At 46.5% G+C, this 27,819-nt stretch overlaps 1 protein-coding gene and 1 long non-coding RNA gene across 2 annotated transcripts in view; one reads left to right on the plus strand and one right to left on the minus strand.

The window, feature by feature from the left end:
- The window catches only part of lmbr1l (limb development membrane protein 1 like), a 55,128-nt gene extending 30,191 nt beyond the window's left edge, over window positions 1-24,937 (plus strand). Inside the window, exons 5-17 of the mRNA XM_033015437.1 lie at window positions 1,622-1,725; window positions 2,634-2,760; window positions 3,003-3,071; window positions 4,213-4,277; window positions 5,956-6,028; window positions 8,249-8,335; window positions 8,913-8,989; window positions 10,728-10,805; window positions 11,560-11,633; window positions 12,415-12,505; window positions 14,905-14,971; window positions 18,262-18,423; window positions 23,123-24,937. Coding sequence (XP_032871328.1) covers window positions 1,622-1,725; window positions 2,634-2,760; window positions 3,003-3,071; window positions 4,213-4,277; window positions 5,956-6,028; window positions 8,249-8,335; window positions 8,913-8,989; window positions 10,728-10,805; window positions 11,560-11,633; window positions 12,415-12,505; window positions 14,905-14,971; window positions 18,262-18,423; window positions 23,123-23,205 — 1,157 coding nt within the window. The 3' untranslated portion in view covers window positions 23,206-24,937. The remainder of the gene's footprint in view (window positions 1-1,621; window positions 1,726-2,633; window positions 2,761-3,002; window positions 3,072-4,212; window positions 4,278-5,955; window positions 6,029-8,248; window positions 8,336-8,912; window positions 8,990-10,727; window positions 10,806-11,559; window positions 11,634-12,414; window positions 12,506-14,904; window positions 14,972-18,261; window positions 18,424-23,122) is intronic.
- Window positions 456-27,297, minus strand: LOC116968700. Its single transcript, XR_004410505.1, has 3 exons — window positions 27,264-27,297; window positions 12,231-12,232; window positions 456-519 (listed from the first exon to the last, which is right to left on the minus strand). It is a non-coding gene; the product is annotated as an uncharacterized LOC116968700 (long non-coding RNA).
- Window positions 27,298-27,819: the final 522 nt, after the last annotated feature.

Here is a 27,819-nt window from a genome sequence, read left to right on the forward strand (position 1 = left end):
TAGAGAGAGGTGTTTAAAAAGCAAGACACCAGGGAACGTGTACTAATTTTATAAATCATATCTTTTTCTCAGTCATGGCCATTGTGTTCTTTAAAATAAGAATACTGAATACCAAGTCTAAACAGGATGTGTCCTTGAACAGAAGTAAAATAACCGACAAGGCCTATCCCATGTGGGGCTTGTTGATTGTTTTTAACCTGGGGCAGTTGGTTCTAGAAGGGAAATGGAGCCCAGGTCCCCACTGTTTGTGTCTGTGTATCACGCCTCAACATCTTGCACTTATTGTGCCCATTGCGACAGGAAAAATAGGCTACACAGAATGAGGGGATGATAGATGATGTTGGGGGGGGGGGGGGGGGGGAGAGGGAGAAGAAATGATCACTTATCTAATTTGCTGGCCATAAAGAGATCGGAAGCAAATTCTGTTTCTCGCTTGCTAATATCACCTCATTTGCCTCGATTCCCTTTCCCGCGGCTTTAAGTCTGAAGAAGGGTCTCGACCCGAAACGTCACCCATTCCTTCTCTCCTGCCTGTCCCGCTGCGTTACTCCAGCATTTTGTGTCTTACTTCATTTAAGTTTCACCTGCTCTGTTTCAGCCTACATATTATTGATTTTGACCACAATTTGATTTATTAATCCAGTTTTTAATATTTTTAACACCCTCGAAAATGAAGGCATTTGATGTTACATTCTATACTCGTCCTTCAAAGTGAGTCAATGCTGCCACCTACTGCTGATGTTGGGTAATGCACAAGCAAGTTTCTTGCTTTGAGGAAAGTGGCCGTGTTTTCATGTCCTGCCCCCAACAAATCTAGACTTGGATATTTTCCCCACCTGGAGAATTAGAGCAACTTTATTCAGTTTCGCCGAACACCTCAGCTCGGTCCACAATAACCAACCTGATCTCCCGGTGGCTCAGCGCTTCAACTCCCCCTCCAATCCGAATCCGACCTTTCTGTCCTGGGCCTCCTCCATGGCCAGAGTGAGGACCACCTGAAATTGGAGGAGCAGCACCTCATATTTTGCTTGGGCAGTTTATACCCCAGCGGTATCAACATTGACTTCTCCAATTTCCAGTAGCCCTTATTGTCTCCTCCCCTTCTCAGCTCTCCCTCAGCCCTCTGGCTCCTCCTCTTCCTTTCTTATCCCCCCCCCCCCACCCTACATCAGTCTGAAGAAGGGTTTCGGCCCGAAACGTTGCCTATTTCCTTCGCTCCATAGATGCTTCCGCACCCGCTGAGTTTCTCCAGCACTTTTGTCTACCTTCGATTTTCCAGCATCTGCAGTTCCCTCTTAAACATTTATTCAGTACAATATTTGTCACCCTCCTTTACATTGATGGAGTGCAGGCATTGCCACAAATCCTGGATGCAATTCAAGGGTGCCAACTGCAGGACTGCCAATGGCACATGTAAAGACCTATCACTTCAACACTGCTGCAGGCATCCAAGGCGAGAGAAAAATCATTTACCTCACCATCAGTTTGTCTCCAGATTAAAGGGCCTGCTCGACGGACCATCAAGAAATTATTTGTCTGTTTAAACCGTTGATTGTTCCGTCCGATCCCAGTGGGTGGATTGACGGAGAATGTAATGTTCCCATCTCTCTCCTCTCTCCAGGCCTGTGGAACCTTGTTTTCCTCTTCTCCAACATCTCTCTGGTGTTCCTGATGCCTTTTGCGTACTTCTTCACTGAGTCTGAAGGATTTGCTGGCTCAAGAAAGGTGAGGAAGGATGCAGTTATATTTAAGAAGGGACTGCAGATCGAAGGTGCTCAAAAATGCTGGAGAAACTCAGCGGGTGCAGCAGCATCTATGGAGCGAAGGAAATAGGCAACGTTTCGGGCCGAAACCCTTCCGGGTTTCGGCCCGAAACGTTGCCTATTTCCTTCGCTCCATAGATGCTGCTGCACCCGCTGAGTTTCTCCAGCATTTTTGTGTACCTGCAGTTATATTTAGAAGCCTGGAATTGCAGCAGTAATTTACTCTACAGAAAAGAATGCGAGTCATCACTTTCAAATAGCTGTTTCAATTACGACGGGGTGGTTTGCTGTAGGCTGGGAAGCGGTTGTGATAATTGCATATACCAAATGGACGAGAACATGAATGCCCAGCTTTAGCTGCAGTGAAGTTCTGAATTGGGAGGGCAGCATTTGAACAGCTTGCAAGAGAGCGCAAGAGGCAAATTCCATGGGTGGGATGATGGTGAGAGAAGCTGAAGAAAGAGTTTGGGGAGTGAGGAAGAGGGGGAGGGTGTGGGGTCAAACCTAGAGTGGCGGTGTTTGGTTTGGTGGCCTGAAGTGAAACAGCTGACCATGTGGTTTCATCTTCGTGATCAAGAGATCGCGTAGCTCATTGAAATAAAAAGGCACAAAGCCCTGGAGTAACTCAGAGAGTCAATGTACTACAGAGACCCGGGTTCCATCCTGACTACGGGTGCTGGCTGTACGGAGTTTGTACGTTCTCCCCATGACCCGCATGGGTTTTCTCTGAGAACTTCGGATTCGGTCTTGGCATCGTGTTCGGCACTGTCATTCTGGGCCGAAGGGCCTGTTCTTGTGCTGTACTGTTCTTTGTTCTGTGGATCGAAGATGAGGACCGTGGCCTGAATTGCTGCTTTTTATTTTGAACAGGGGGTGATGGCTCGAGTATATGAAACTTTTGTTGTCCTCTTTCTTCTGACCCTCCTGATTCTGGGGATTGTCTGGGTGGCGTCTGCGATCATCGACAACGACGCAGCCAGCAGAGAGTCTCTATACGGTGAGTATCTCGCGGGAGTTTTGAGTCTGCCTGAGGCGAGGCGGAGCAAGATAAACAGCCTGTTGTAGTCGTGAATCTCGGAGTCTTGATTTGGAGCGTTCCTCCCGCACTCCCGCTACATCTTTGCGACGGGACGCTTTCAGATGTTACAGCCGCAAAGTTTTAAACGCTGCCAACTCGCACTCTATTTGCTGCCGTTCTCTTTGCATCCTGAATTCTAACATTGAGTTTTTCACCAACAGATCTGTGGGACTATTATCTTCCGTACCTGTACTCTTGCATCTCTCTCTTTGGAGTCCTGCTTCTCCTCTGTGAGTAACGCCAGCATAACATTGTAGTCAGTGCTGCCTCTTGTGCATGCATCTCATGAAGGCTAAAGGCATTGAAGTATTCATGAAGTATGCTTATCTGTGTGGGTAGAGCGTGGGTCAGACAGTCCCAACGTGGGAAACGGACAAACTATTGCCATTGCTCCAGGGTTTTCCAAACCGTTCCACTTCCCCTGGTTGTTGGCACAAAAAGTTTGGGGATTTTTATTAAAAAATTATTTTGCACTACCAGTTTTTGTTTGAATCATTTTGGGTTTATCATAATTTTTGAGCCTTCTGCAGCATTTCAACATTTTAATTATTGTTGGCACAATGTTCTACAGAGGCTGGAGCCTTGAGTAAGGAACACCCCCAAGTGCTGGAGGAACTCGGCAGGTCAGGCAGCGCCTGTGGAGGGAGCAGACAGGCGACGTTTTGGGTTGGGACCTTTCTTTAGATCCCGACCAGAAACGTCGCCTGTCCATTTCCCTCTCCAGGCGCTGCCCGACCTGCTGCGTTCCTCCAGTGCATTTTTTTGCTTTTAGTTACTGTTTTAAAGTTTACAAAGACACACTTCCATCTGAGTGAAGAAATTCATCTTGTGTCCTATGTATATGGCCCCTCATCCCTAGTCCTGCCCCCAGTGCAAACTCCAACCTGAGCAAAAGGCCTCCTGGCATCTTTCCAGACAACCCCTCTATTGAGAAAATAAATTGTGCATCTCCGTCAAGTTGCCTCTCAGTTTGCTAAACTTTGAGGGCAGCACACCTGGTAGAGCTGCTGCCTCACAGCACCAGAGACCCAGGTTCGATCCTGACCTCGGGTGCTGTCTGTGTGGAGTTTGCACGTTCTCCCTGTGACCACGTGGGTTTCTTCTGGGTGCTCTGCTTTCCCCTCTCATCTCAAAGACGTGCGGGTTTGTCGGCGAATCGGCCCTCTGTAAATTGCACCTCGTGTGTAGGGAGTGGATGCAAAAGTGGGGTAACATGGAACTTGTGTGAACGGGTGATCGATGATTGGCATGGACTTGGTGGGCCCAAGGGTATGTTTCCATGCTGTGTCTAAAGTGAGCACAAGCCAATCTGATCTCGATGTGTGTGAGTTGCAAGGGTGTTTGATTTCTGGATTTGACGTCTCTTTGCAGTGTGCACTCCGTTTGGCTTGTCCCGAATGTTCACCGTCACTGGGCAGCTGCTTGTAAAACCCAGGGTAAGCTTCCTCTCGACTGACTCCGGCTTTGCTCTCCTTACTGTTTCCTGCTGGGGTGGATTTCTGAGCACCAGCGACTCTCTGGCCTCACGGCGCCAGAGACCCTGGTTCGATCCTGACCTCGGGCGCATTCTCTCTTTAGTTTGCACATTCTCTCGATAGTTCTCTTGTTGTGCCATTGGTTAAATAATCCAAAGTTCTGAAACAAAAGCTTTCAAAGCAAGTTATCAATGATAAATTGAATATCAATAAAGACATTTTGAAGGCCATTGAAAGAATCTAGCAAGCCAGTGCATAAAAATGCCTGTTTTAAAGTTGGCTCTGTTCCTAAGGTCAGTCTCCAATATAAGTGCAGCATTAGCAAATTGGTGCTGAGGTTCTTGCTGTGTGACATGGTCGCTTGGATCAGAAATATGTGATCAGAAATCAGTTAAATAAAAACTAAAAAAAAAATGTGAGTTATAAACTGTTTGGGAACTTCAGAGAGGGATGCAGCATTGAAACCCTCTTTACCCACAGGGTCTGTATCAACCACCCATTCGCACTGATACGATGTTAATCCCATTTTCTCATCTTTTCCCTCCCACCTTCCCATCTATCCACGGCCAATGGCCGCTTAATACGCAAACCGGTACTACTTTGGGATGTGGGAGGAAACCCACACACGGAGAACGTGCACACAGACGGCTCCAGAGGTGGGCATCAAGCCCAGCAGCCCCACTAGGTGTGCCACCGTGCTGCCCTTAAAGGCACCGTTCATCCAAGTAACCCGTCATTTTATTTCAAGTGGGTGAATTGCCTCTGCTTTCCCTCAGGGATTTGTTCAACACCCAAAGTCTGACGAAGGGTCTCGACCCGAAATGTCGCCCATTCCTTCTCCCCAGAGATGCTGCCTGTCCCGCTGAGTTGCTCCAGCATCTTCGGTTTATCTATCACTGCTCCCCAGTGTTGGATGTTTTCTGCTGACCTATTAATCGAATGATCAGTCTTTGGTCATTCCTCAGACTCATTACCAATGACTCCATCCTTGCCCTCAATCTGAGACACCAGTCTTTGACACAGACCCAGATTTGGCATCACCCAGCCAGGCTAAGCTGACGACCCCATAGAGAATCCATGACGAGACTGCCTCGTTCCATCTCAGCTTCTCTCTCGGCCCATCAGCATCTGAAACTGTGGGATTCCACCACAGTGCTCCATCTCCTCACCTCTGCTCCTCCAAAATTCTGCGACTAGTATCCGAGTTTTCACTGCCCCCTGGTCAGGTCATGTTTTAAACTGGCAACGGCCATCCCGGTTTTCCTATCCCTCCGTAACATTACTCTTCCAATTCCTTGAAATAATTCCCTTGAATCTCTGTGTGTGTCTCTCTCCAAATTGGGCTCCTTTTGCATTCCCAATTTTTGTCACTTCATCATTGCCAATGTTTTTCCGCCACTGTTCTACGCTTCAGAATCTCCTCGCTTAAGTTCTCGAACTCGAATCCTGCAAGACTTTTCTGAAAACCCATCTCTTCAACTTAGCCTTTGGCCACTTGTGCTAATTGCTGCAACACGTTATCTGATTTGTACGTCATGTATCGTAGCACTTTCCACCACAAAAAAAAAGGTGCACCCTAAATGTAATTGGTTGAAAGGGGGATGGATGACTTTATTCATCCCTGATCTTTTACTTTCAGCTTCTGGAGGATCTGGACGAACAGCTCAACTGCACACGATTTGAAGAGGCTGCTGTAGTACACAAGTTAAATGGTATGCAAAAATGTTCTATGACTCCTGGCTGCACGTGGTCGTCTGTTCACAGCCATGAATGATAGTGGAATAAGCTTGGGAGCGAGAAACTGCTGATGCTGGCTTACCAAAAAACACACAAAGTGCTGGAGTAACTCAGCGGGTCAGGCAGCATCTGTGGAGAACATGGATAGGTGACGTTTCACGGAGTGCTGGAGTAACTCAGCGGGTCAGGCAGCATCTGTGGGGAACATGGATAGGTGACGTTTCACAGAGTGCTGGAGTAACTCAGCGGGTCAGGCAGCATCTGTGGAGAACATGGATAGGTGACGTTTCACAGAGTGCTGGAGTAACTCAGCGGGTCAGGCAGCATCTGTGGGGAACATGGATAGGTGACGTTTCACAGAGTGCTGGAGTAACTCAGCGGGTCAGGCAGCATCTGTGGAGAACATGGATAGGTGACGTTTCACAGAGTGCTGGAGTAACTCAGCGGGTCAGGCAGCATCTGTGGGGAACATGGATAGGTGACGTTTCACAGAGTGCTGGACTAACTCAGCGGGTCAGGCAGCATCTGTGGAGAACATGGATAGGTGACGTTTCACAGAGTGCTGGAGTAACTCAGCAGGTCAGGCAGCATCTGTGGGGAACATGGATAGGTGACGTTTCACAGAGTGCTGGAGTAACTCAGCGGGTCAGGCAGCATCTGTGGGGAACATGGATAGGTGACGTTTCACAGAGTGCTGGAGTAACTCAGCGGGTCAGGCAGCATCTGTGGGGAACATGGATAGGTGACGTTTCACAGAGTGCTGGAGTAACTCAGCGGGTCAGGCAGCATCTGTGGGGAACATGGATAGGTGACGTTTCACAGAGTGCTGGAGTAACTCAGCGGGTCAGGCAGCATCTGTGGAGAACATGGATAGGTGACGTTTCACAGAGTGCTGGAGTAACTCAGCGGGTCAGGCAGCATCTGTGGGGAACATGGATAGGTGACGTTTCACAGAGTGCTGGAGTAACTCAGCGGGTCAGGCAACATCTGTGGGGAACATGGATAGGTGACGTTTCACAGAGTGCTGGAGTAACTCAGCGGGTCAGGCAGCATCTGTGGGGAACATGGATAGGTGAAGTTTCACAGAGTGCTGGAGTAACTCAGCGGGTCAGGCAGCATCTGTGGGGAACATGGATAGGTGACGTTTCACAGAGTGCTGGACTAACTCAGCGGGTCAGGCAGCATCTGTGGAGAACATGGATAGGTGACGTTTCACAGAGTGCTGGAGTAACTCAGCGGGTCAGGCAGCATCTGTGGGGAACATGGATAGGTGACGTTTCACAGAATGCTGGAGTAACTCAGCGGGTCAGGCAGCATCTGTGGGGAACATGGATAGGTGACGTTTCACAGAGTGCTGGAGTAACTCAGCGGGTCAGGCAGCATCTGTGGAGAACATGGATAGGTGACGTTTCACAGAATGCTGGAGTAACTCAGCGGGTCAGGCAGCATCTGTGGGGAACATGGATAGGTGACGTTTCACAGAGTGCTGGAGTAACTCAGCAGGTCAGGCAGCATCTGTGGAGAACATGGATATGTGACGTTTCACAGAATGCTGGAGTAACTCAGCGGGTCAGGCAGCATCTGTGGAGAACATGGATAGGTGACGTTTCACAGAGTGCTGGAGTAACTCAGCAGGTCAGGCAGCATCTGTGGGGAACATGGATAGGTGACGTTTCGGGTCGCGGCCTTTCTTCAGTCTGATTGTAGGGGTGAGGAAGAAATCTGAAAGAGGAGGGACAGGACAAACGTGGCTGATAATAGGTGAGGGAGGTTTCTGACAGGCCAATTGAGAGTTGTGAATTGTGAAGCTAGAGGAAGGAATGTTGGGGGGGGGGGGGTGGAGAGAGAAATCAATGCGAGTACAGGTGGGGGGGGGGGGCGGATTTGTTAGAGGTCACCTAAATTTAGCGAATTCAATGTTCATGTCATTGGATTGTAAGCATCCTCAGCAGTAGCTTGGCTAATAAGCTTAGCTGGACTTGATATCATTTTTTGTGCTAAGTATGTAGTTAGTATTGCATTCACAAACAATGAATGCCTTTTAAATAATATTGCATTGTAAAGCCTCGAGTGCCAGGTAGCTGGTCATTCTAGAGCAAGGTTTGATCTGCAATTGAATGACTGAAATTAAGAGTGAAATTGTTAGTAATTGAAGTGAAATTGTTACTAATGTGCCTCCTTTGTTCTGGTGGCAGGCAAGTTGTCATCCTGCTGGGTGTTCTTTAGTGTGGAATCTCTCAAAACTCAGTTCCTGAGTATTCATGCCAGGAGGCTTAAATTGGGTAAGTCCGTGTCAAAGTGTGTGCCCGTGTCAAAGTGTGTGCCCGTGTCAAAGTATGTTCCCGTGCCAATAGACAATGGACAAAGGACATTTATTGTCACATACACCAATTGGTGCAGTGAAATTTGAGTTACCATGCAGCTCACACATAAGATAATCATAACACTATAAAATTTAACATAAAACATCCCCCCCCCACAGCGGAATCAATGTTTCCCACTGAGGGAAGGCACCAAAGTTCAGTCCTCTTACTCGGTTCACCCATCGTCGGGGCCTATTGAGGCCTCCGCAGTCGCCAAGACATGCCCGATGGTTCAGGCCCTCTAACACTCTCAGCGGCCCAGAGCCTCCGAAGGAGTGGGTCATTCGGCCCCTCGAGCCAGCATCGCCATTTAATGTGATGCCATTGGGTTCATGCCAAAGTTCATGCCTTTGGTAAGCAACCCAAGCAGTAGCTTGGCTAATATGCTGAGCTGGACTTGATATCATTTTTTGTGTGAAGTATATAGTTAGTATTGTCCGTGTCAAAGTGTGTGTCCGTGACTCTGCAACACCTAACAGCGAATCTCTCCCGACAGAGATGAGAAGAAGAGCGTCTCCGTGGCAAAGGAATCTGGGCTATCCGTTGGCCATGTTGCTGCTTCTGGCATTAACTGTAAGTCTTTAAAAGATTTGTATTTCTATTGTGAGGTGGGAACAAATTCCCATTTCCCTTCCCAAACGTAATTTGGGACGAAACGTTGCCTATTTCCTTTGCTCCATAGATGCTGCTGCACCCGCTGAGTTTCTCCAGCATTTTTGTCTACCTTCGATTTTCCAGCATCTGCAGTTCCTTCTTAATCATTTGTTTCAGGAGTGACTCATGCCTACGCCTGTGGGGGAAGGGGGAATTTTATTTTAGTTTTGTGGCAATTGATTGCGGTTGTTATGGCTGCATCCTGAAAATGTGACCTCACATTAAAGGCCTGGTTGAGATGAAGGGTTTGCTGACCTTCGGTACGAACCTGTTTGCCTCTGTGTGAGCCAGCAACTGTACATTACTCAACCTGCGATTAAACGTTACTTCATTATTTTGGAATTGCTATACTCGGTCAAATCAAATATGATTTAGTGTTTTGTTTTTTTTCTCTTGTGAGTTTTTCTGTTCCCCAAAGCTGGTGTGAACAGTGCGGCAGCATTGAGTCCTTTCAACTGAGCTGCATCATTAGCCAAAAACAGGACTTGCTCTGCCCTGTCTCACCACCTGCCGCTATGAATCTTCCACTTTCCAATCTTTTTTTAAATTGAATTGAAAGTTCATAAGTGATAGGAGTAGAATTAGGCCATTCGGCCCATCAAGTCTACGCCATTCAATCATGGCTGATCTATCTCTCCCTCCCAACCCCATTCTTCTGCCTTCTCCCCATAACCTCTGACACCCGTACTAATCAAGAATTCAGATTCAGATTCAGATTCAATTTTAATTGTCATTGTCAGTGTACAGTACAGAGACAACGAAATGCATTAGAGACAACGAATCTATCTCTGCCTTCAATATATCCACAGACCTGGCCTCCACAGCCATCTGTGGCAAAGAATTCCACAGATTCACCACTCTCTGACTAAAGAAATTCCTCCTTATCTGCTTCCTAAAAGAACGTCCTTTAATTCTGAGGCTGTGACCTCTAGTCTTAGATACTCCCACTAGTGGAAACATCCACTCTATCCAAGCCTTTCACTATTCTGTACGTTTCAATGAGGTCCCCCCCTCATTCTTCTAAACTCCAGCGAGTACAGGCCCAGTGCCGACAAACGCTCATCCTAAGTTAAAGAAGCTGTATGGAAACAAGTTATTTGGCCCACCGAGTCCACTCTGAACATTGATCACCCGTTCACGCTAGTTATATGTTCTCCCATTTTCTCATCCGTTTCCTACACACCGGGATGATTTAACGAGGCCACTTAACCTACAAACCCTCACGTCAAGATAGAGTCAAGAGACTTTAATTGTCATCTGTACCGAAACAGAACAATGAAATTCTTAGTTGCAGCACAGTAACAGGGCTGTAAACACAGTCTTCAGTGGACACAGTACCTGATAGTCTTTGGGATGTGGGAGGAAGCCAGAGCACCCAAAGGAAACCCACATAGTCACGGGGAGAATGTGTTAACTCCGCACAGACAGCACCCGAGGTCGGGATCGAACCCGGGTCTGGCGCTGAGAGGCAGCAGCTCTACCAGCTGTGCTGCTGTGCCCCACGATCTTATTCAAGAATATTGTGTGCAGTCGCCTTTGCTGCAATGGGTGCTAGATGTTGTAAATCATGTCCAGTGCTGCTAAACTAACTGATGCACAGCTCGCTGGTGAAGGCTGGAGGACTCTGTTCTCACGTTGTATGTTTATTGTATTTCAGGGCATCTCAGTCCTGCTGGTGGGCTTCCATGTGTTTGAGTTACTCATTGATGAAACTGCCATGCCCAAAGGAATGCAGGTAAAGAACGTGAAGCCAAATGTGTATTGTGCCAAAAATCTAAAGTAAAAACTGTCTAAATGGGTGACTCTGGAGCTGGGATTTCTGTCCAGCGTCCTGCAGTAGTTTTAGTGACCTGCAGAGGGAGCTCCAGGATCTGAATTGAGAGCATAAAATGTTTGAATGCAAATGTCAGATCTACCTAGTGACCGATTCCATCTCCTCTGTGGTTCTGAAGAAGGACCAAAGGTGGAGAATGAGCCCATTGCCCCTCCTATATGAACATCAGGGGGCTAGTGAAGTACCTACACTGTTATCACACTTTTTCTTTTCAACTGTGTGATGTATCTTGGTTGGACTAGGGAGCAAAATGGAGGCTTGGTATTTGTAGGTGTAGTGTGGTGGGATGGACTTTGGGATTTGTTGGTTGCTCTGTGCTGAATCACCCACAGTTGCTGGTAGTGACTGCTGTCCTGTATCATGTCGTTATTCGCCGTGTTGCCCTTCTCCTCCGCTCCTTCCAAAAATGCCCCCAGTGTAAACCATGGATAGGAGAGGTTTAGAGGGATAGGGACCCAACTTAGGCAGGTGGGACTAATATAGATGTGACGCGTGGGTAAGTTGGGCCGAAGGGCCTGTTTCTACGCCGTAGGTCTCTAGCCAGTTATAATTACACAACTGCATCCATAGCTGGTGGATATTAGTGCGTCGAACGTTGAGTTGCCCTGTCGTGGAGTGACTGCTGTGTTGCTAAGTACTTTTATTTCTATTCCAGGATCCTCCTCTGGGAAAAGACTCCCTCTCTATGTTCGGTTCACTCGGAGCGGCTGTGGAAGTTGTCCTGATTTTGTATCCTTTCCAGACAATAAGAAAGGGCTTTCATTTCCAGAGTGTGTTTTGTAATCATGGGGCACCCCGATGCACTTTCCAGCGAAATGAAATGTTTTGTTTGTGTAGTCACCGTGGTGAGGTGGGAGAGAAGCCAATCCATCAACGGACAATGGTGGCTGGCCCTGTTCTTCACCATAATGCCGTAGGATCTTTTCTGTCCACCTCAGAAGATGGTACAGTGGCGCAGCGGGTAGAGCTTCTCCCTCACAAAACGCCAGAGACACGGGTTTGATCCTGACCTGGGGTTGTGTCTGTCTATGTGGAGTTAGCACGTTCTCCCCATGACCGCGTGGGTTTCCTCCGGGTGCTCCGGTTTCCTCCCACATCCCAAAGACATGCGGGTTTGTAGGTTAATTCATCGGCCCTCTTTAAATTGACCCCTAGTGTGTAGGGAGTGGATGAGAATGTGGGATAACATTGAACCAGCGTGAACAGGTGATCGATGGTCGGCGTAGACTCGGTGGGCCGAAGGGCCTGTTTTCATGCTGTATCTCTAAACTACACTAAAGTAAAGGAAGATGGGAGCTTGGGTTAATCTTTCATCTGCAAGATGACATCTCTGTTCTCTCTGTCCGACAATGGAACTTTGGGCATTTGCACGTTGGAATGGGACTTCATCCTTCTCAGGATACAGCACCCTGATCTGCTGTTGCTATCAATGGTAATGGGCCGGATCTAATGCTCTGGGTTGCTTCTTGTCTGTCACAATGAGTATTGTTACGACTTAACTTCAACGCAGTTACTTGATGGTGTCGTCAGTCGTCGGCTTTTACAGCTCTCCGCTTTTCATCAAACTTGCCCCGAGGAAGCAGGACACCACCATGACCAAGGTAGGTGTTCATGTGTCTGTTGGAATCCGTTCCCCTGTCAGTCGTGTGTTAATTAGGAAAAGAGACAGCGTGCTGGAGTAACTCAGCGAGTCAGGCAGCATCTGTGGAGAACATGGATAGGTGACGTTTCACAGAGTGCTGGAGTAACTCAGCGGGTCAGGCAGCATCTGTGGGGAACACGGATAGGTGACGTTTCACAGAGTGCTGGAGTAACTCAGCGGGTCAGGCAGCATCTGTGGGGAACATGGATAGGTGACGTTTCACAGAGTGCTGGAGTAACTCAGCGGGTCAGGCAGCATCTGGGGAGAACATGGATAGGTGACGTTTCACAGAGTGCTGGAGTAACTCAGCGGGTCAGGCAGCATCTGTGGGGAACACGGATAGGTGACGTTTCACAGAGTGCTGGAGTAACTCAGCGGGTCAGGCAGCATCTGTGGAGAACATGGATAGGTGACGTTTCACAGAGTGCTGGAGTAACTCAGCGGGTCAGGCAGCATCTGGGGAGAACATGGATAGGTGACGTTTCACAGAGTGCTGGAGTAACTCAGCGGGTCAGGCAGCATCTGTGGGGAACATGGATAGGTGACGTTTCACAGAGTGCTGGAGTAACTCAGCGGGTCAGGCAGCATCTGTGGAGAACACGGATAGGTGACGTTTCACAGAGTGCTGGAGTAACTCAGCGGGTCAGGCAGCATCTCTGGAGAACATGGATAGGTGACGTTTCACAGAGTGCTGGAGTAATTCAGCGGGTCAGGCAGCATCTGTGGAGAACACGGATAGGTGACGTTTCACAGAGTGCTGGAGTAACTCAGCAGGTCAGGCAGCATCTCTGGAGAACATGGATAGGTGACGTTTCACAGAGTGCTGGAGTAACTCAGCGGGTCAGGCAGCATCTGTGGAGAACATGGATAGGTGACGTTTCACAGAGTGCTGGAGTAACTCAGCGGGTCAGGCAGCATCTGTGGGGAACATGGATAGGTGACGTTTCACAGAGTGTTGGAGTAACTCAGCGGGTCAGGCAGCATCTGTGGAGAACATGGATAGGTGACATTTCACAGAGTGCTGGAGTAACTCAGCGGGTCAGGCAGCATCTCTGGAGAACATGGATAGGTGACGTTTCACAGAGTGCTGGAGTAACTCAGCAGGTCAGGCAGCATCTCTGGAGAAGATGCATAGGTGACGTTTCAGGTCTGGACCCTTCTTCATGATGAAGGGTCCCAACCCGAAATGTCGCCTATCCATGTTTTCCCGAGATGCTGCCTGAGCTGCTGAGTTACTCCAGCACTTTGTGTCTTTTTCTGTAAACCTGTGACTGCAGATCCTTGTTTCTCCTTTTGTGTTGATTAGGCTTGAGTTGTAACTGAACTATTTGATAGCTCATCGCTGTACAAGCTTGGGGGAGTGGATTGCACTGTGATCAAGAGACCTCCTGCATCTCCATCAGTTTGGTTCCAGAATTGTGTTTGAATTCTATATGCAATCCAGCAAAGACCAATAGCATTTGAATTTTTAGTATGTTTGCTGAAGTTAAAAGCTGCACGTATCTTGGTCTGCACTGGCAATTAAGGGCTTTTAATTTTTATTAATAATCTAGTGGTCCCATTCTGAACTTTTTTTCTCATGCTTGAAATACCCTGTGCTATGTGAGGGGTTCAAAACTGGACCGTTTTCAAGATCTGACCTGGTCAAACTAGATTAAATGGGATGCAGTCATTATAGTTTTATATAATCCAGTCCCCACTGTGAAACTTTCAATCCAGGAGCTGTGATACTATGCATTCAAAGTTCATAAGTGATGGGTGCAGAATTAGGCCATTCAGCCCATCAAATCTACTCCACCATTCAATCATGGCTGATCTATCTCTCCCTCCTAACCCCATTCTCCTGCCTTCTCCCCATAACCCCTGACACTCGTACTAATCAAGAATCTGTCTATCTCTGCCTTAAATATATTCACTGACTTGTGGCCTCCACAGCCGTCTGTAGCAATGAATTCCACCGATTCACCACCATCCACAGTGTACAGATACAGGAAGAAAGGAGTAAAGTTGGCTTCTGCATTCTCGGTATATCCCAATTAAGATGATTTAAAGCAATGCTTCTTAAACTATTTCAGTGTCATTCACTCTTGAGTCTTTATTACAAAATTGAATTCACCCTCAACTAAATTTTCTTGTCTTTTCTGGTCATTTTTGTCTTATTCTCCCTTGTGAATAATTTAATATATAATTTAATTTCACATGAGCAAAAAACATAAATTAGCTCCTTCCCCCCCCCCCCAAAATAATTTCATTCACTCTTGGGTGAACCATTCACCAGTTTAAGAAGCGCTAGTTTAAAGGATGCCATTTATCTTTATTGTTATTGTTGTTATATATGAAACGATCTGCTTTATCTAGATCATAGGGAACTGTGTGTCGCTGCTCGTCCTAAGCTCGGCCCTGCCTGTGTTCTCCCGGACACTCGGTAAGTCGCTGTAGATGCTTCTGCCCGCTAGCGTGCCTGAACTTTCAGTCGGTCAGTGTTTGCGGATCATACAAACCATCCTGGTCCAAAATTAAAACTAATTCGGCTCAATGCGGTTTTCTGGATTGTGCACAGTTTATTTGAGCTTGGTTGCAGGAGCAGGCCATTCGGCCCTTCGAGCCAGCACCACCATTCATTGTGATCAGGGCTGATCGTCCCCAATCAATAACCCGTGCCTGCCTTCTCCCCATATCCCTTGAGCATTGGTGGGATCATTCCGACTTGTTCAGATGAGAGAGCAAATTCAATATATTGCTCCATTTTCCCCCATGCCACCCTAACTCTTAGTTTAGTTTATTGTCACATGTACCGAGGTACAGTGAAAAGCTTTTTTGTTGCGTGCTAACCAGTCAGCGGGAAGATTACAATCAAGCCGTCCACAGTGTACAGATACATGATGAAGGGAATAACGTTTAGTGCAAGGTAAAGTCCGATTAAAGATAGTCCGAGGGTCTCCAATGAGGGAGGTGGTACGTCAGGCTTTTACCTTGTGTATGGTGCTGAGTTTTTATTTTGTGTCTGTGTTGGGACCCGAGACATCAACTATCCATGTTGTCTAGAGGCAGCCTAACCCGCTGACTTACTCCGGCACTTTCTCTTCTGTGACCAGCATCTGCAGTTCCTTATTTCTATATTGCTGCAGCAAAGTGTCTTTCCTGGAGACACTGCAGGCTTGCACCATCTTGGAGCTGTGTTGTGTTATCTGAAGAGATACAAAGTGCTGGAGTAACTCAGCGGGACAGGCAGCATCTCTGGAGAGAAGGAATGGGCCATGTTTTGGGTTGAGACCCTTCAGTTGTCTGAGGTTGCCTGCAGGTGGCGCCAGACTCCACAAAGCCCTGTTTCCAATTCTTAAAATCTACATGTGTGTAAAAAACAGCTCTTCTCTCTTGTATTATATGCATAAATATTGGCAAAAATCTTTAACTGAAACCTACCCTCCCTCACCAGAACGGTTAGACTACAATTACTAATGCAAATATTCAATGCCTTTATCACCTGGTGAGGCAGAGTCGTTGTCTCAGTGTTTTGTCTCAGTTTGGTCTTGTTTTTGCTCTGCTGTTGAAGAGTTTAGCGTTTCGAGACACAGCATGGAAATGGGCCCCTTGCCCCACTGAGTCCACGCCCACCATCCATCACCCATTCACATCAGTTCTGTGTTATCCCACTTTCTCATCCGCTCCCTACACACTGTGGGCAATTGATACAGAGGGCAATTAACCTGCAAACCCGCGTGGTTTTTGAGATGTGAGAGGAAACTGGAGGAAACCCACATGGTGGCAGGGAGAACGTGCAATCTCCACATAGACATAGAAACATAGAAAATAGGTGCAGGAGTAGGCCATTTGGCCCTTCAAGCCTGCACCGCCATTCAATATGATCATGGCTGACAACACCCGAGGTCAGGATCGAACCTGGGTCTCTGGCGCTGTGAGGCAGCAGCTCTACCAGCTGCGCCACTGTGCTGCCCAAACCTGCACCGGACATTATTTGGATTTTAAACCTTCTGAAAGCCATTCCCCACTCAGTCAGTGATGGCCACAAGCCGCAGGTGCCTTGTCCATAAGTGATTTGTCCACATATCCTGGGTGGTAACTGGCTAAACCAAGTTCACCGTCGCATTAAATTCTACTTCAAATGTGTCCCACTGATCATCTGTCATTTTACCAATGAACAGAGTTGTCGAAGATAGACACAACATGCTAGAGTAACTGAGCGGGCACAGTGATCATGTTCGTTCAGGCTGCTTCTGATCAGATCTGCCCACCGATAGCATGGCTTCTTCTTCTTGCGTGTGGCGTGCACAGCCTAAAGTTGTAGGACAACTTGTTCTATTAGATCTTCTTTGATTGTGCACGCCGAGTTGATTGCATTCGTCGAAACAGGGCGGACCATGTGAAGGTTGCAATCTTCCCACCCCATAACATGCTTGGTCACGCTGCTATAATACTATCTATACCTGCTGAAGAATGCATCCTGAATAGAGAGCTCATCTTAATTTTCCTTTAAATCTCCTAAATATTATGGCTGGGTTTAAAAAAGAGCTGCTGAAGTATAGGTGCCGATTAGGAAAAGAGATGCAACGAGACCTGGGTTTCATGGTACACCAGTCATTGAAAGTAGGCATGCCGGTGCAGCAGGCAGTGAAGAAAGCAAATGGTATGTTAGCATTCATAGGAAAAGGATTTGAGTATAGGAGCAGGGAGGTTCTACTGCAGTTGTGCAGGGTCTTGGTGAGACCACACCTGGAGTATTGCGTACAGTTTTGGTCTCCTAATCTGAGGAAAGACATTCTTGCCATAGAGGGAGTACAGGGAAGGTTCACCAGACTGATTCCTGGGATGTCAGGACTTTCATATGAAGAAAGACTGGATAGCTCGGCTTGTACTCGCTAGAATTTAGAAGATTGAGGGGGGATCTTATAGAAACGTACAAAATTCTTAAGCGGTTGGACAGGCTAGATGCAGGAAGATTATTCACGATGTTGGGGAAGTCCAGAGCAAGGGGTCACAGTTTAAGGATAAAGGGGAAATCTTTTAGGACTGAGATGAGAAAATCATTTTTTACACAGAGAGTGGTGAATCTGTGGAATTCTCTGCCACAGAAGGTAGTTGAGGCCAGTTCATTGGCTATATTTAAGAGGGAGTTAGATGTGGCCCTTATGGCTAAAGGGATCAGGGGGTATGGAAAGAAGGCAGGGATGGGATATGAGTTGGATGATCAGCCATGATCATATCGAAGGGCCGAATGGCCTACTCCTGCACCTATTTTCTATGTTTCTATAGTATTTACCTTGTTTCTGACTCAGGAGTGGGTGTGGTTTAATTTGAGTATTTTATGCAGTAGGGGATCACTTTAACACTCCTCCCCCCCCCCCCCCCCCCCCCGCCCACTGAACTGCTCTTATTAAATGTTCAAGAAGGAACTGCAGATGCTGGAAAATCGAAGGTAGACAAAAGTGCTGGAGAAACTCAGCGGGTGCGGCAGCATCTATGGAGCGAAGGAAACGTTGCCTATTTCCTTCGCTCCATAGATGCTGCCGCACCCGCTGAGTTTCTCCAGCACTTTTGTCTGCTCTTATTAAATGACCTGAGTTAACTAAATGCATGCCCGCACTTCTGAATATCCTCACAGGTGTTATATTGAGTGTTGAATTGCAAAATTCTAACATTGTGGATTATTGCAATCCTTAATAAAAGTTTTTTTTTGTGTGTGTGTGTGTGTTTTAGGAATCACAAACTTTGACCTGTTGGGGAACTTTGGCAGGTTTGACTGGCTGGGAAACTTTTACATCATCTTCCTCTACAACATGCTTTTCGCTGGCCTTACTGCAATGTGCCTGGTCAAAAAATTCACCAGGGCAATCCAAGCCGAGCTTCTCCATGCTTTTGGTGAGTGCTACCTGTACAAATGCAACGTTGTTCAGAGTGAATCACACGCTTGACGAGGCTATGCTGGCGGACATTTTGTTTGCAGTTGACACGGGGGTTAATTGATCTCTTGTTCTGTTGGGAACCTCCTGTTTAACGTTCCCGAAACACTGTCGCCTCATTTCCCGCTTCTTTTTAATATTCTTGTTTAAATGCCCACTTTGGACCTGCTCATTAATAATAATAATAATAATATATCTTTTATTGTCATTGCACGTCAGTGCAACGAGATTTAGTGTGCAGCTCCACTGATGTACAAGAAAGGTAAATAAATACAATACATAAATAAACAAGCTGAATTGATTACTTGTAGCATTTTCTGCTCGCTTTGTGGAATGGGCCACCAACAACGACTGCATGGTTACGTGGTGAGTCAAGGGACTGCTGTAACTATGAGGAACTGCACCCCAGCTAGACTTGCCACTATCTCCCTCCCCTGTCCATGTAGATTCATGCAGACACAAAATGCTGGAGTAACTCAGTAACAGGCAGCATTTCTGGAGAGAAGGAATGGGTGACGTTTCGGGTTCGAGACCCTTCTTCAGACTGAGATTTCAGCTTCTCAATCTGAAGAAGGATCTTGACCTGAAACGTCACCCATTCCTTCTCTCAAGAGATGCTGCTGCCTGTCCCGCTGAGTTACTGCAACATTCTGTGTCCACTGTGTAAACCAGCATCTGCAGTTCCTTCCGACACGATGTCTTCTAATGTTCCCTTTCCAATTATTTTGCTGTTGGTTTGGCACCCAGACCTGGTCTTCAGTTACGGATTCTGAACTGACCACTATTATTAGTAAGATTTGCCATTAGGTTTGGCTGTGGTTATTGCAACCAAAGAGGTGCAGGTTTGTAGGTTGTAATCTGAAGAAGGGTCTCGACCCAAAATCTCACCCATTCCTTCTCTCCAACGTTGCTGCCTGTCCTGCTGAGTGTCTCCAGCTTTTGGTGTCTATTGTAGGTTAATTGGCTTGGTATAAATGTAAAATTGTCCCACAATTGTGTGTAGGTGAGTGTTAATGTGCAGGGATTGCTGGTCGGTGTGGACTCGGTGGGCCGAAGGGCCTGTTTCTGCACTGTATTTCTAAAATAAACTAAACTAAAATGCTTTACGGGTGCTGGTAGTGCTATCATTTATTTAAAGACTAGTTTTCTATAAATGCCTCCTGCAGTCACTGTGAAAAGAGACCGTGATTGCCACTGCTAGTATGTACCTTCAATCACGTCTTACTGGCTTGCTGAATAAAATAAAATCGCCACTGGGTTAAACTATGCCCTGGCCATGTGATCGTTGTGATGTGACGTTTGTCCTGCATTACAATCCCAGCTTGGTCCCTCGGGGCAAAGGCTGCTGTGAAAAGCTTTCCCCTCTGGGAGCCATTGCTAATCTCTCATTGTCAACAAATTGAATACAATGGCTGCCCAAGCTCATTCCGAGTGGGCGAGATAAGGGGGGAGCGAAGCGCCTCGCCCGCACCACGCGATTACCCCACCTACTGAAACGAGTTGATATTGGCACGTAGGTACTGTTTCATAAAGCCATTCTGTAACATAAGGTGGGGGGGGGGTGGGGGGGGAAGGCACATGTACTTCAAAAGCAAATAACAATATAACTGATTGTATGGTATTTTTAAGTTGATCAAGATAATTTATACAGATTACTGAACCAGTTAACTTAACCACAATTGTTTGAGGTATTTGTGCGTTTTGTTTTGGACTGACTTTCCGAGATGCCAAATGGCAAGGTTCTCTTTCTTTCATTTTGTTTTTTGAACCTGTAACATGAACTTTGCCAAACACCTTAACTCTCCTTCCCATTCCCATTCCCAATCTGACCTTTCTGTCCTGGGCCTCCTCCACTGCCAAAGTGAGGCCCAGCGCTAATTGGAGGAACAGCAACTCATATTTTGCTTGGGCAGCTTACATCCCAGCTGTATGAATATTGACTTCTCTAACTTCGTCACCCTTGCTTTCCCTCTCTCTCCGTCCCTCCCCCACCCAAGTTCTCCAACTAGTTTCACTGTCCGTACTCATTTACTGATTGTATCCCTCCTTGTCACCTTTCCCACAGCGAACAAGGAACCATTCTACATTTCCTTATCATCTGCTTTGATCTGTCATTTTCACACCTTACTCGTCCATATCTCTAGACTCCCTCTCCCCTGACTCTCGGTCTGAAGAAGGGTCTCAACCGGAAACGTCGCCCATTCCTTCTCTCCAGAGATGCTGCCTGTCCTGCGGAGTTACTCCAGCATGTTGTGTCTATCTTCAGTGTAAACCAGCATCTGCAGTTGCACAAAGATTAGCGCCAAGCTGAGTGATGTTATTGGGCCAAGTATGAGGTGATTGTAGGGGCACTTCTTACATTGTAAGCAAGTAAGGGATTCCATTTTCCTATCCAATATTCTCCTTAATGCCACTCTCCAATGCAGTACTTCTTAAATTATTTCAGTGTCATTCACCCGTGAGTTTATCACAGAATTTCATTCACCCTCGACTAAATTTTCTTATGTTTTTTTGGTAATTTTCATCCTATTCTTCCTTGTGTATAATTTTATATATTATTTATTTTGTCACATGAGCGAAAAACATAAATTAACTCATTTAAGAAAGTCGTGTCAATTGTGTTTAGTGACCACGGTGGCGCAGCGGTAGAGTTGCTGCCTCACAGCGCCAGAGACCCGGGTTCCATCCTGACGCTGGGTGCTGTCCACACGGAGTTTGCATGTTCTCCCCATGACCTGCGTGGGTTTTCCCTGGGTGCTCCGGTTTCCTCCCACACTCCAAAGACAGACAGGTTTGTAGGTTAATTGGCTTGGTAAAATTGTAACAAAAATTGTCCCTGGTGTATGTGGAATGTGCGGGGATCGCAGGTCGGCGTGGATTTGGTGGCTGAAGGGCCTGTTTCCGCGCTGTATCTCTAAACTAAATATTCACCAGGTATTATAGCTCCTCTGAACTGAAATGGCTGCCCACCCAAACACTGCAGTATGCTATTGATTAAAATATTACAGCCATTTCAACCAACTGTTTAAACCTACTTTATCTGTAAAAACAGTCAAAAATATTGTACAGTTACTGCTCAGATACTTGGCCACCCAGTTGATAAATGTACCTTTCGATTTTTTGTTCTCAATTTTTCTTTTTTTTTTTCTTTATCTGAAAAAGTTACTTGACCAAGAGCCAAGTTTCACAATAACTAACCTTTTTTTTTGACCAACTGGAGTAAATCCAAAATAAGAACTCTCGCATTATTGACTCAAATCCTGTGTTCTAAAAGAATTAACTTCTATTTCTGGACGTAAAGATTAGACAAAAGAAAAACCTCCGGGCCTGACCAGACCTGGAAACACAGTGGGGTCTACCTTGATCACAATGTAGTCTGACTGGGGAAAGAAATGTCCCAAGTTATTTATAATAAATTTTGATAAGATTACTTTCAAATAGACTTGTCAACTCTTCTGACTTATCGCCGATCAAGGAAGTAAGTTATGTGTACTGATTAACAGGAAAGGAAAATTTGATTCTGACAGTTTCTCAAAATCGTGGTGTGGAATGGTTGGGTAACATGAGTTATTTATGAACATAATTAATTGCAGTCTCCTTAGAGGTGGCCACGTGTAAATCTTGCTCGTGTTAATATTATGCCAAGGCCCTGCCTGTAGGTGAGAGGAGTCCCTGGATAGGGAACAAAATGCTGGAGTAACTGAGCGGGTCAGGCAGCATCTCTGGAGAAAAGGAATGGGTGATGTTTCGGATCGAGATCCTTCTTCAGACAGAGTCTGGGGAAAGGGAAACGTTGGGGAAGTCCAGAATAAGGGGTCACAGTTTAAGGATAAGGGGGAAGTCTTTTAGGACCGAGATGAGAAATCTTTTTTCCCCCACACAGAGTGGTGAATTCTCTGCCACAGAAAGTAGTTGAGGCCAGTTCATTGGCTATATTTAAGAGGGAGTTAGATGTGGCCCTTGTGGCTAAAGGGATCAGGGGGTATGGAGAGAAGGCAGGTACAGGATACTGAGTTGGATGATCAGCCATGATCATATTGAATGGCGGTGCAGGGCCGAATGGCCTACTCCTGCACCTATTTTCTATGTCTATGTTTCTATGTCTATGAGAGATAAAGACAGTGAAAAAGAGCAAATGAATGATATGCAAAAAAGTAATAATGATAAAGGAGAAAGGCCATTGTTCGCTGAGGGCTAGGTGTAAACAAGTCACAGACAATGAGACTCAACAAGACAACCTTCCGTGGGTTGGGTTTGCTGTCCCTACAGGCAGCTGGATTATGAATTGTTTAAGAAGGAACTGCAGATGCTGGAAAATCGAAGGTAGACAAAAGTGCTGGAGAAACTCAGCGGGTGCAGCAGCATCTATGGAGCGAAGGAAATAGGCAACGTTTCATCCCGAAACGTTGCCTATTTCCTTCGCTCCATAGATGTTGCTACACCCGCTGAGTTTCTCCAGCACTTGTCTACCTAGTTGGATTATGAAACTGCATGTGCAGAAGAGTGAAGCTGATTAAGAAATTCAAAAGCTACAATTTAATTTGATTCATTCGCGGAGCAAAATACACATTCCGCGGATCGACACTCAGTAGGTTTTCACCTGCCGTTGAGTTTACCGATGTCGTGGCTCTAACTCTGGTCCACTCTATTTCTCTTAGGTTTGGACAGATTGCCGCTCCCGGTCTCCCGATCCAGCATCTCTGCCCAGATGGGCTCGCCGAACAGCAAGAGACTCTTGTAGCATCGCTGGTGCTTGCGGCAGGCGAAATGTGAAGGGACTGAACTGTCTTCAAACTATACTGTGAAAGCTGCCGTCAACGTTTCGAGACCCCCAGTCCCGGGGGAAGGTAGCATTGACTTTAAACTCAGGGTCAGGCACTTTTCAGCCCACTGGCTGCCCACTCAGCAACCTCTTTCCACCTGTGGCGAGCCTAAATTTGTTTACATCCGATGAAGCTGGAATCTCCTTTGCTGTTATGAGACAGAACTAATTCAGTCATTGCAAACTATTATGCAATGGAGTAATCCAAAGTGGTTGATATTTCAGACAGTTAAATGTTTACACTATATATTGTGCAATACGTTTTTTTTAAATTGTGGATTCAGTGTGTTTTATTTAAATGTATTTTTGTCCTTGGAACTTTTTTAAAGTCCGTATTGACTGCAATCATTCCATTTCTGTTTTTAAAATGACACTTGTCAATTGGGCTGTCGGAAGGATGGAATCGGAAGAATTTCCCTGTGTTGTGGGGTCGGTTGGATCGGAGAGCAGGAATATTGTGTGGCTGAGTCTTAAGAGGGATAACCGTCTTAATTCTGACAAGATGCTACTTGTGTTGAACCACACAAGCCTTGCGTCACACAGAGCCACGTAATGGAGGCCGCGGTGAACAAATAACTCGGGCGGCTAACCGCAACGAAGGAGGATGGTTGGGCGAGGATTTCTCAAGGGGTCTACAACATTGTAAATAGTTTTGGAAGAGTTTCTTGTGATTTTATTTGGGCTGGGGAGGTGGATGGTTTTCATTTAGGGGAGAAAAAAAACGAGCTTCTGCAAAATTGCAAGCGTTCTAATCTGCAGCGGTTACTGGCAAATCCAAACCAGTTGCTTTATTACTGGAGGTGTTGGGGTTACTGATGAAGCAATGCCTCTTGTATCCTCACTTGGTCTTTGTATTCCGTTGACTAACGGGCCTGTCCCACTTGCGTGATTTTTTTTCCCGGCAACTTGCCGGCACCCGTCATAGTCGCAGCAGGTCGGCGATAAATTTCAACATGTTAAAATCCAACGGCGACCAGAAAAAGGTACGACTCTTTGGGCCACAATTCTCGTCCATACAGGCCACTACTCCCGACATGTCGCGGGGTGATGCCTGTATGGTCGTGAGTAGTCGCCCAAAGAGTCGTACCTATTTCTGGTCGCCGCTGGATTTTCAACATGTTGGAAATTTTTAGCCAACCTGCTGCGACTATGACGGGTGCCGGCAAGTCGCCGAAAGAAAAGTTGCGTTAAATCGCGTAAGTGGGACATGCCCGTAAGGAGGGCTAGAAGCTATAACAGTGCATCCGTGAGCTTCACATTCAGGGTGCCTCCCAAGCCAAGCCAGCACTACAACTACCACTTGTTTGAGAAGACACAAGCATGAAACTGTAATGAGTGTTCCCCGTTAAAGTCTGTGTTTCAGCCAGAAGTTGCATTTCCTTTTGGCGATTTGGACAAGACTATGGGCGCTATGGCACACTTACAATACCCCTCTGACACGCAACAGTAGGTCTTTTGACAAAGTCCATATCATGGTCACTTGTTACTGTGCATGTGCCTCCCTTTTTTGGAAAAGTAAAAATCTTTATTTCCAATTGGATTGCCAATAAAGAGACTCTGCGACAGACGCAGAATGTTGGAGTAACTCAGCGGGACAGGCAGCATCTCTGGAGAGAAGGAATGGGTGACGTTTCAGGCAGAGACCCTTCAGTCTCGATCCGAAACGTCGCCCATTCCTTCTCTCCAGAGATGCTGCCTGTCCCGCTGAGTTACTCCAGCGTTTTGTGTCTATCTTCGGTGTAAACCAGCATCTGCAGTTCCTTCCCACAGAGAGACTCTCCGAAATGGTTTTGGCATCAAAGCTCTTGGTGAAAATTTGCACTGCAGAGATTGAATTGAGAAATCAATCCCGTAAAATTGCAGTTGGTGATAATTGTGTGTGATAATTCTCCCTTTTAAAGATGTGAACAATTTAATTTAACTCATAGTCATGGACCACTGTGTGGACGAGTGTTAGATGTTCTGTGTTCTGGCCACGGTCCTCAACTCTCAACAAGATAATGTTTTCAGAAGCTATTCCAATAGATCTGAGTCCAAAATCCAGTATAAACCCATTTGTAATTTCCTTATCTTTTTTTTTTAATGGTGCAAATGGACCTTGTAGAGATTGCTAATCTTTCTAAAGTTGTTTATCTGGTGCACACTTCAAATGCAAAAAAAACATTTCTCCTCTACTTTTCCCGCAGCTTTCATAAGATGGTGTTTGTTTACGTGCCAGGTGAGAGGTTTGCTTTGTTGCCGGGCCATTCGTTCTTCTTTCATGAGCATGTTTGCAGTGTTGCCATGGAGACCGGACCCTGCCAATTTAATTAACCTTTCAGCGATTTATGAATTTTAATGGAAACTTTGATAATTCTTGTAATGCCTTCAAAATGGCCGCTTCGGCAGAAAAATCTCGTACTGTTAGATGTCGACTGAGGAGCAAAATGAAATTGGCTGCAATAATAGCATACGTGGTCACTGTGTCAGTCTCCCCAAGTTCTTGGTTCTTCAAGGGTTTGAGCATAGTAGTCAATTTTCCGTGTGATGAAGTTTGAAGATGTGGTCCATGCTTTTCAGTGGTTATATTACCTTATATTACTATGGCTGTGTTTCTTAGATCCTCATTCAGTTGCACGTTGAAATCTGAATCAGCTGGCTCTCGGGCACATCGTGGGGGAAGGTCGCTGGCGTGCACCACCTTGAGTTGGTGCCCTTAATGGTTCAGTATCTAGTTGGCGTTTGCTGCCTTGGCTTGCACTTGAAGGATTGCTTGGATGAGGTGCTCAGGGTAGTTGGCGCCCATTACTGGACCCCAATATACTGAGGACCTCAGAACGTGACCTCTGAGGAGAAGCTCAGAGCTGAGGAGAAGCACTGGACACCTCGCTTCAGTGCAAGGCAACGTCTTGTTCCTTCGCTAGGGTTGACATTCCAGATGTAGGGTTTAGAATTGTTCAAATTGCCTGTCGGCCTTCGGTCCGTGATGGAAATTCTGAAGGCCTCTCTTTCACACCGTTTTAGTTGTAAGTTGTCAAATACCTTGGCATCCCAGCATTCCAAAGTCTTAGCAGCCGATCGATCGATCTCTGACAGTGGTTTTATTTTGGAGTGAAATGTCTTGTTCAATGGAACATGTGTCACTTTTTTTTAAATATTGTTCAATAAATAAATACGTGTTATGTGATTTGAAATTGCAATGTTTGTATCGTTCTACACAATCTGTTAAATACTATGCAAGTAAAGTTTTTAATCAAAACTCTTGTGTGTTCACTTGTCCGACTGCATGTTCTCACTATGGAATTCCTTGATTGGAGGAGGCAGCGTGAAAACAGGCCCTTCGGCCCACTGAGTCCATGCCAACCACTAGTTCTCTGTTGCCCCGCTTTTGCATCGACTTTCAAAGGTATCAAAGGTATTTTATTTGTCACACACTATTACAATTTACAACGGCTAATTAAACTATGGATCAGTCTGAGGAAGGATCCCAACCCGATCCATGTTCTCCAGAGATGCTGCCTGACCCACTGAGTTATTCCAGCACTCTGTGAAACGTCACCTATCCATGTTCCCCACAGATGCTGCCTGACCCGCTGAGTTACTCCAGCACTCTGTGAAACGTCACCTATCCATGTTCTCCACAGATGCTGCCTGACCCGCTGAGTTACTCCAGCACTCTGTGAAACGTCACCTATCCATGTTCTCCTGAGATGCTGCCTGACCCGCTGAGTTACTCCAGCACTCTGTGAAACGTCACCTATCCATGTTCTCCACAGATGCTGCCTGACCCGCTGAGTTACTCCAGCACTCTGTGAAACGTCACCTATCCATGTTCTCCTGAGATGCTGCCTGACCCGCTGAGTTACTCCAGCATTTTGTGTCAGAAAGAACTGCAGGTGCTGGGAAAATCGAAGGTCGACACAAAATGCTGGAGTAACTCAGCGGGTCAGGCAGCATCTATGGAGAGAAGGAATGGGCGACATTGAAACGTCGCCCACTCCTTCTCTCCATAGATGCTGCCTCACCCGCTGAGTTACTCCAGCATTTTGTGTCTACTCTGGCACTTTTGTTTTTGTTTCAACGAACCTAAAAATCCGCACATCTTTAGGATGTGGGAGGAAGCCCACACGGGCACGGGGGGGTGAACGTGCAAACTCCACGCAGACAGCGCCCGAGGTCAGGATCGAACTTGGGTCTCTGGCGCTGCAAGGCAGTGGCTCTACCAGCTGCACGCCACGGCCTTTGTTGCTTCAAACCCTGTCCTGCCCCAGGTCTGGGGTTTTATCCACATTATTTTATTGTGGCCATTCTTGCACGTGAACCATGGCTGCATTGGCCTCGCGACCATAAAGAGTGCTCTGTCCGCCTGTCTCACCTGCTGCTCCTGCCCGTGAATGGTCGCAGTGCATTCTTCTATGCCTCAGCTGAAAGATTCGCTCTCCACCTTGCAGTGGACAGGACTGACGAATAGTGAATGAATGAATGAATAAGTTTATTGGCCAAGTATTCACATACAAGGAATTTGCCTTGGTGCTCTGCCCGCAAGTGACGACA

This window comes from Amblyraja radiata, chromosome 46 (genome assembly GCF_010909765.2).
Source record: "Amblyraja radiata isolate CabotCenter1 chromosome 46, sAmbRad1.1.pri, whole genome shotgun sequence".
Taxonomy (NCBI): Eukaryota; Metazoa; Chordata; class Chondrichthyes; order Rajiformes; family Rajidae; genus Amblyraja; species Amblyraja radiata.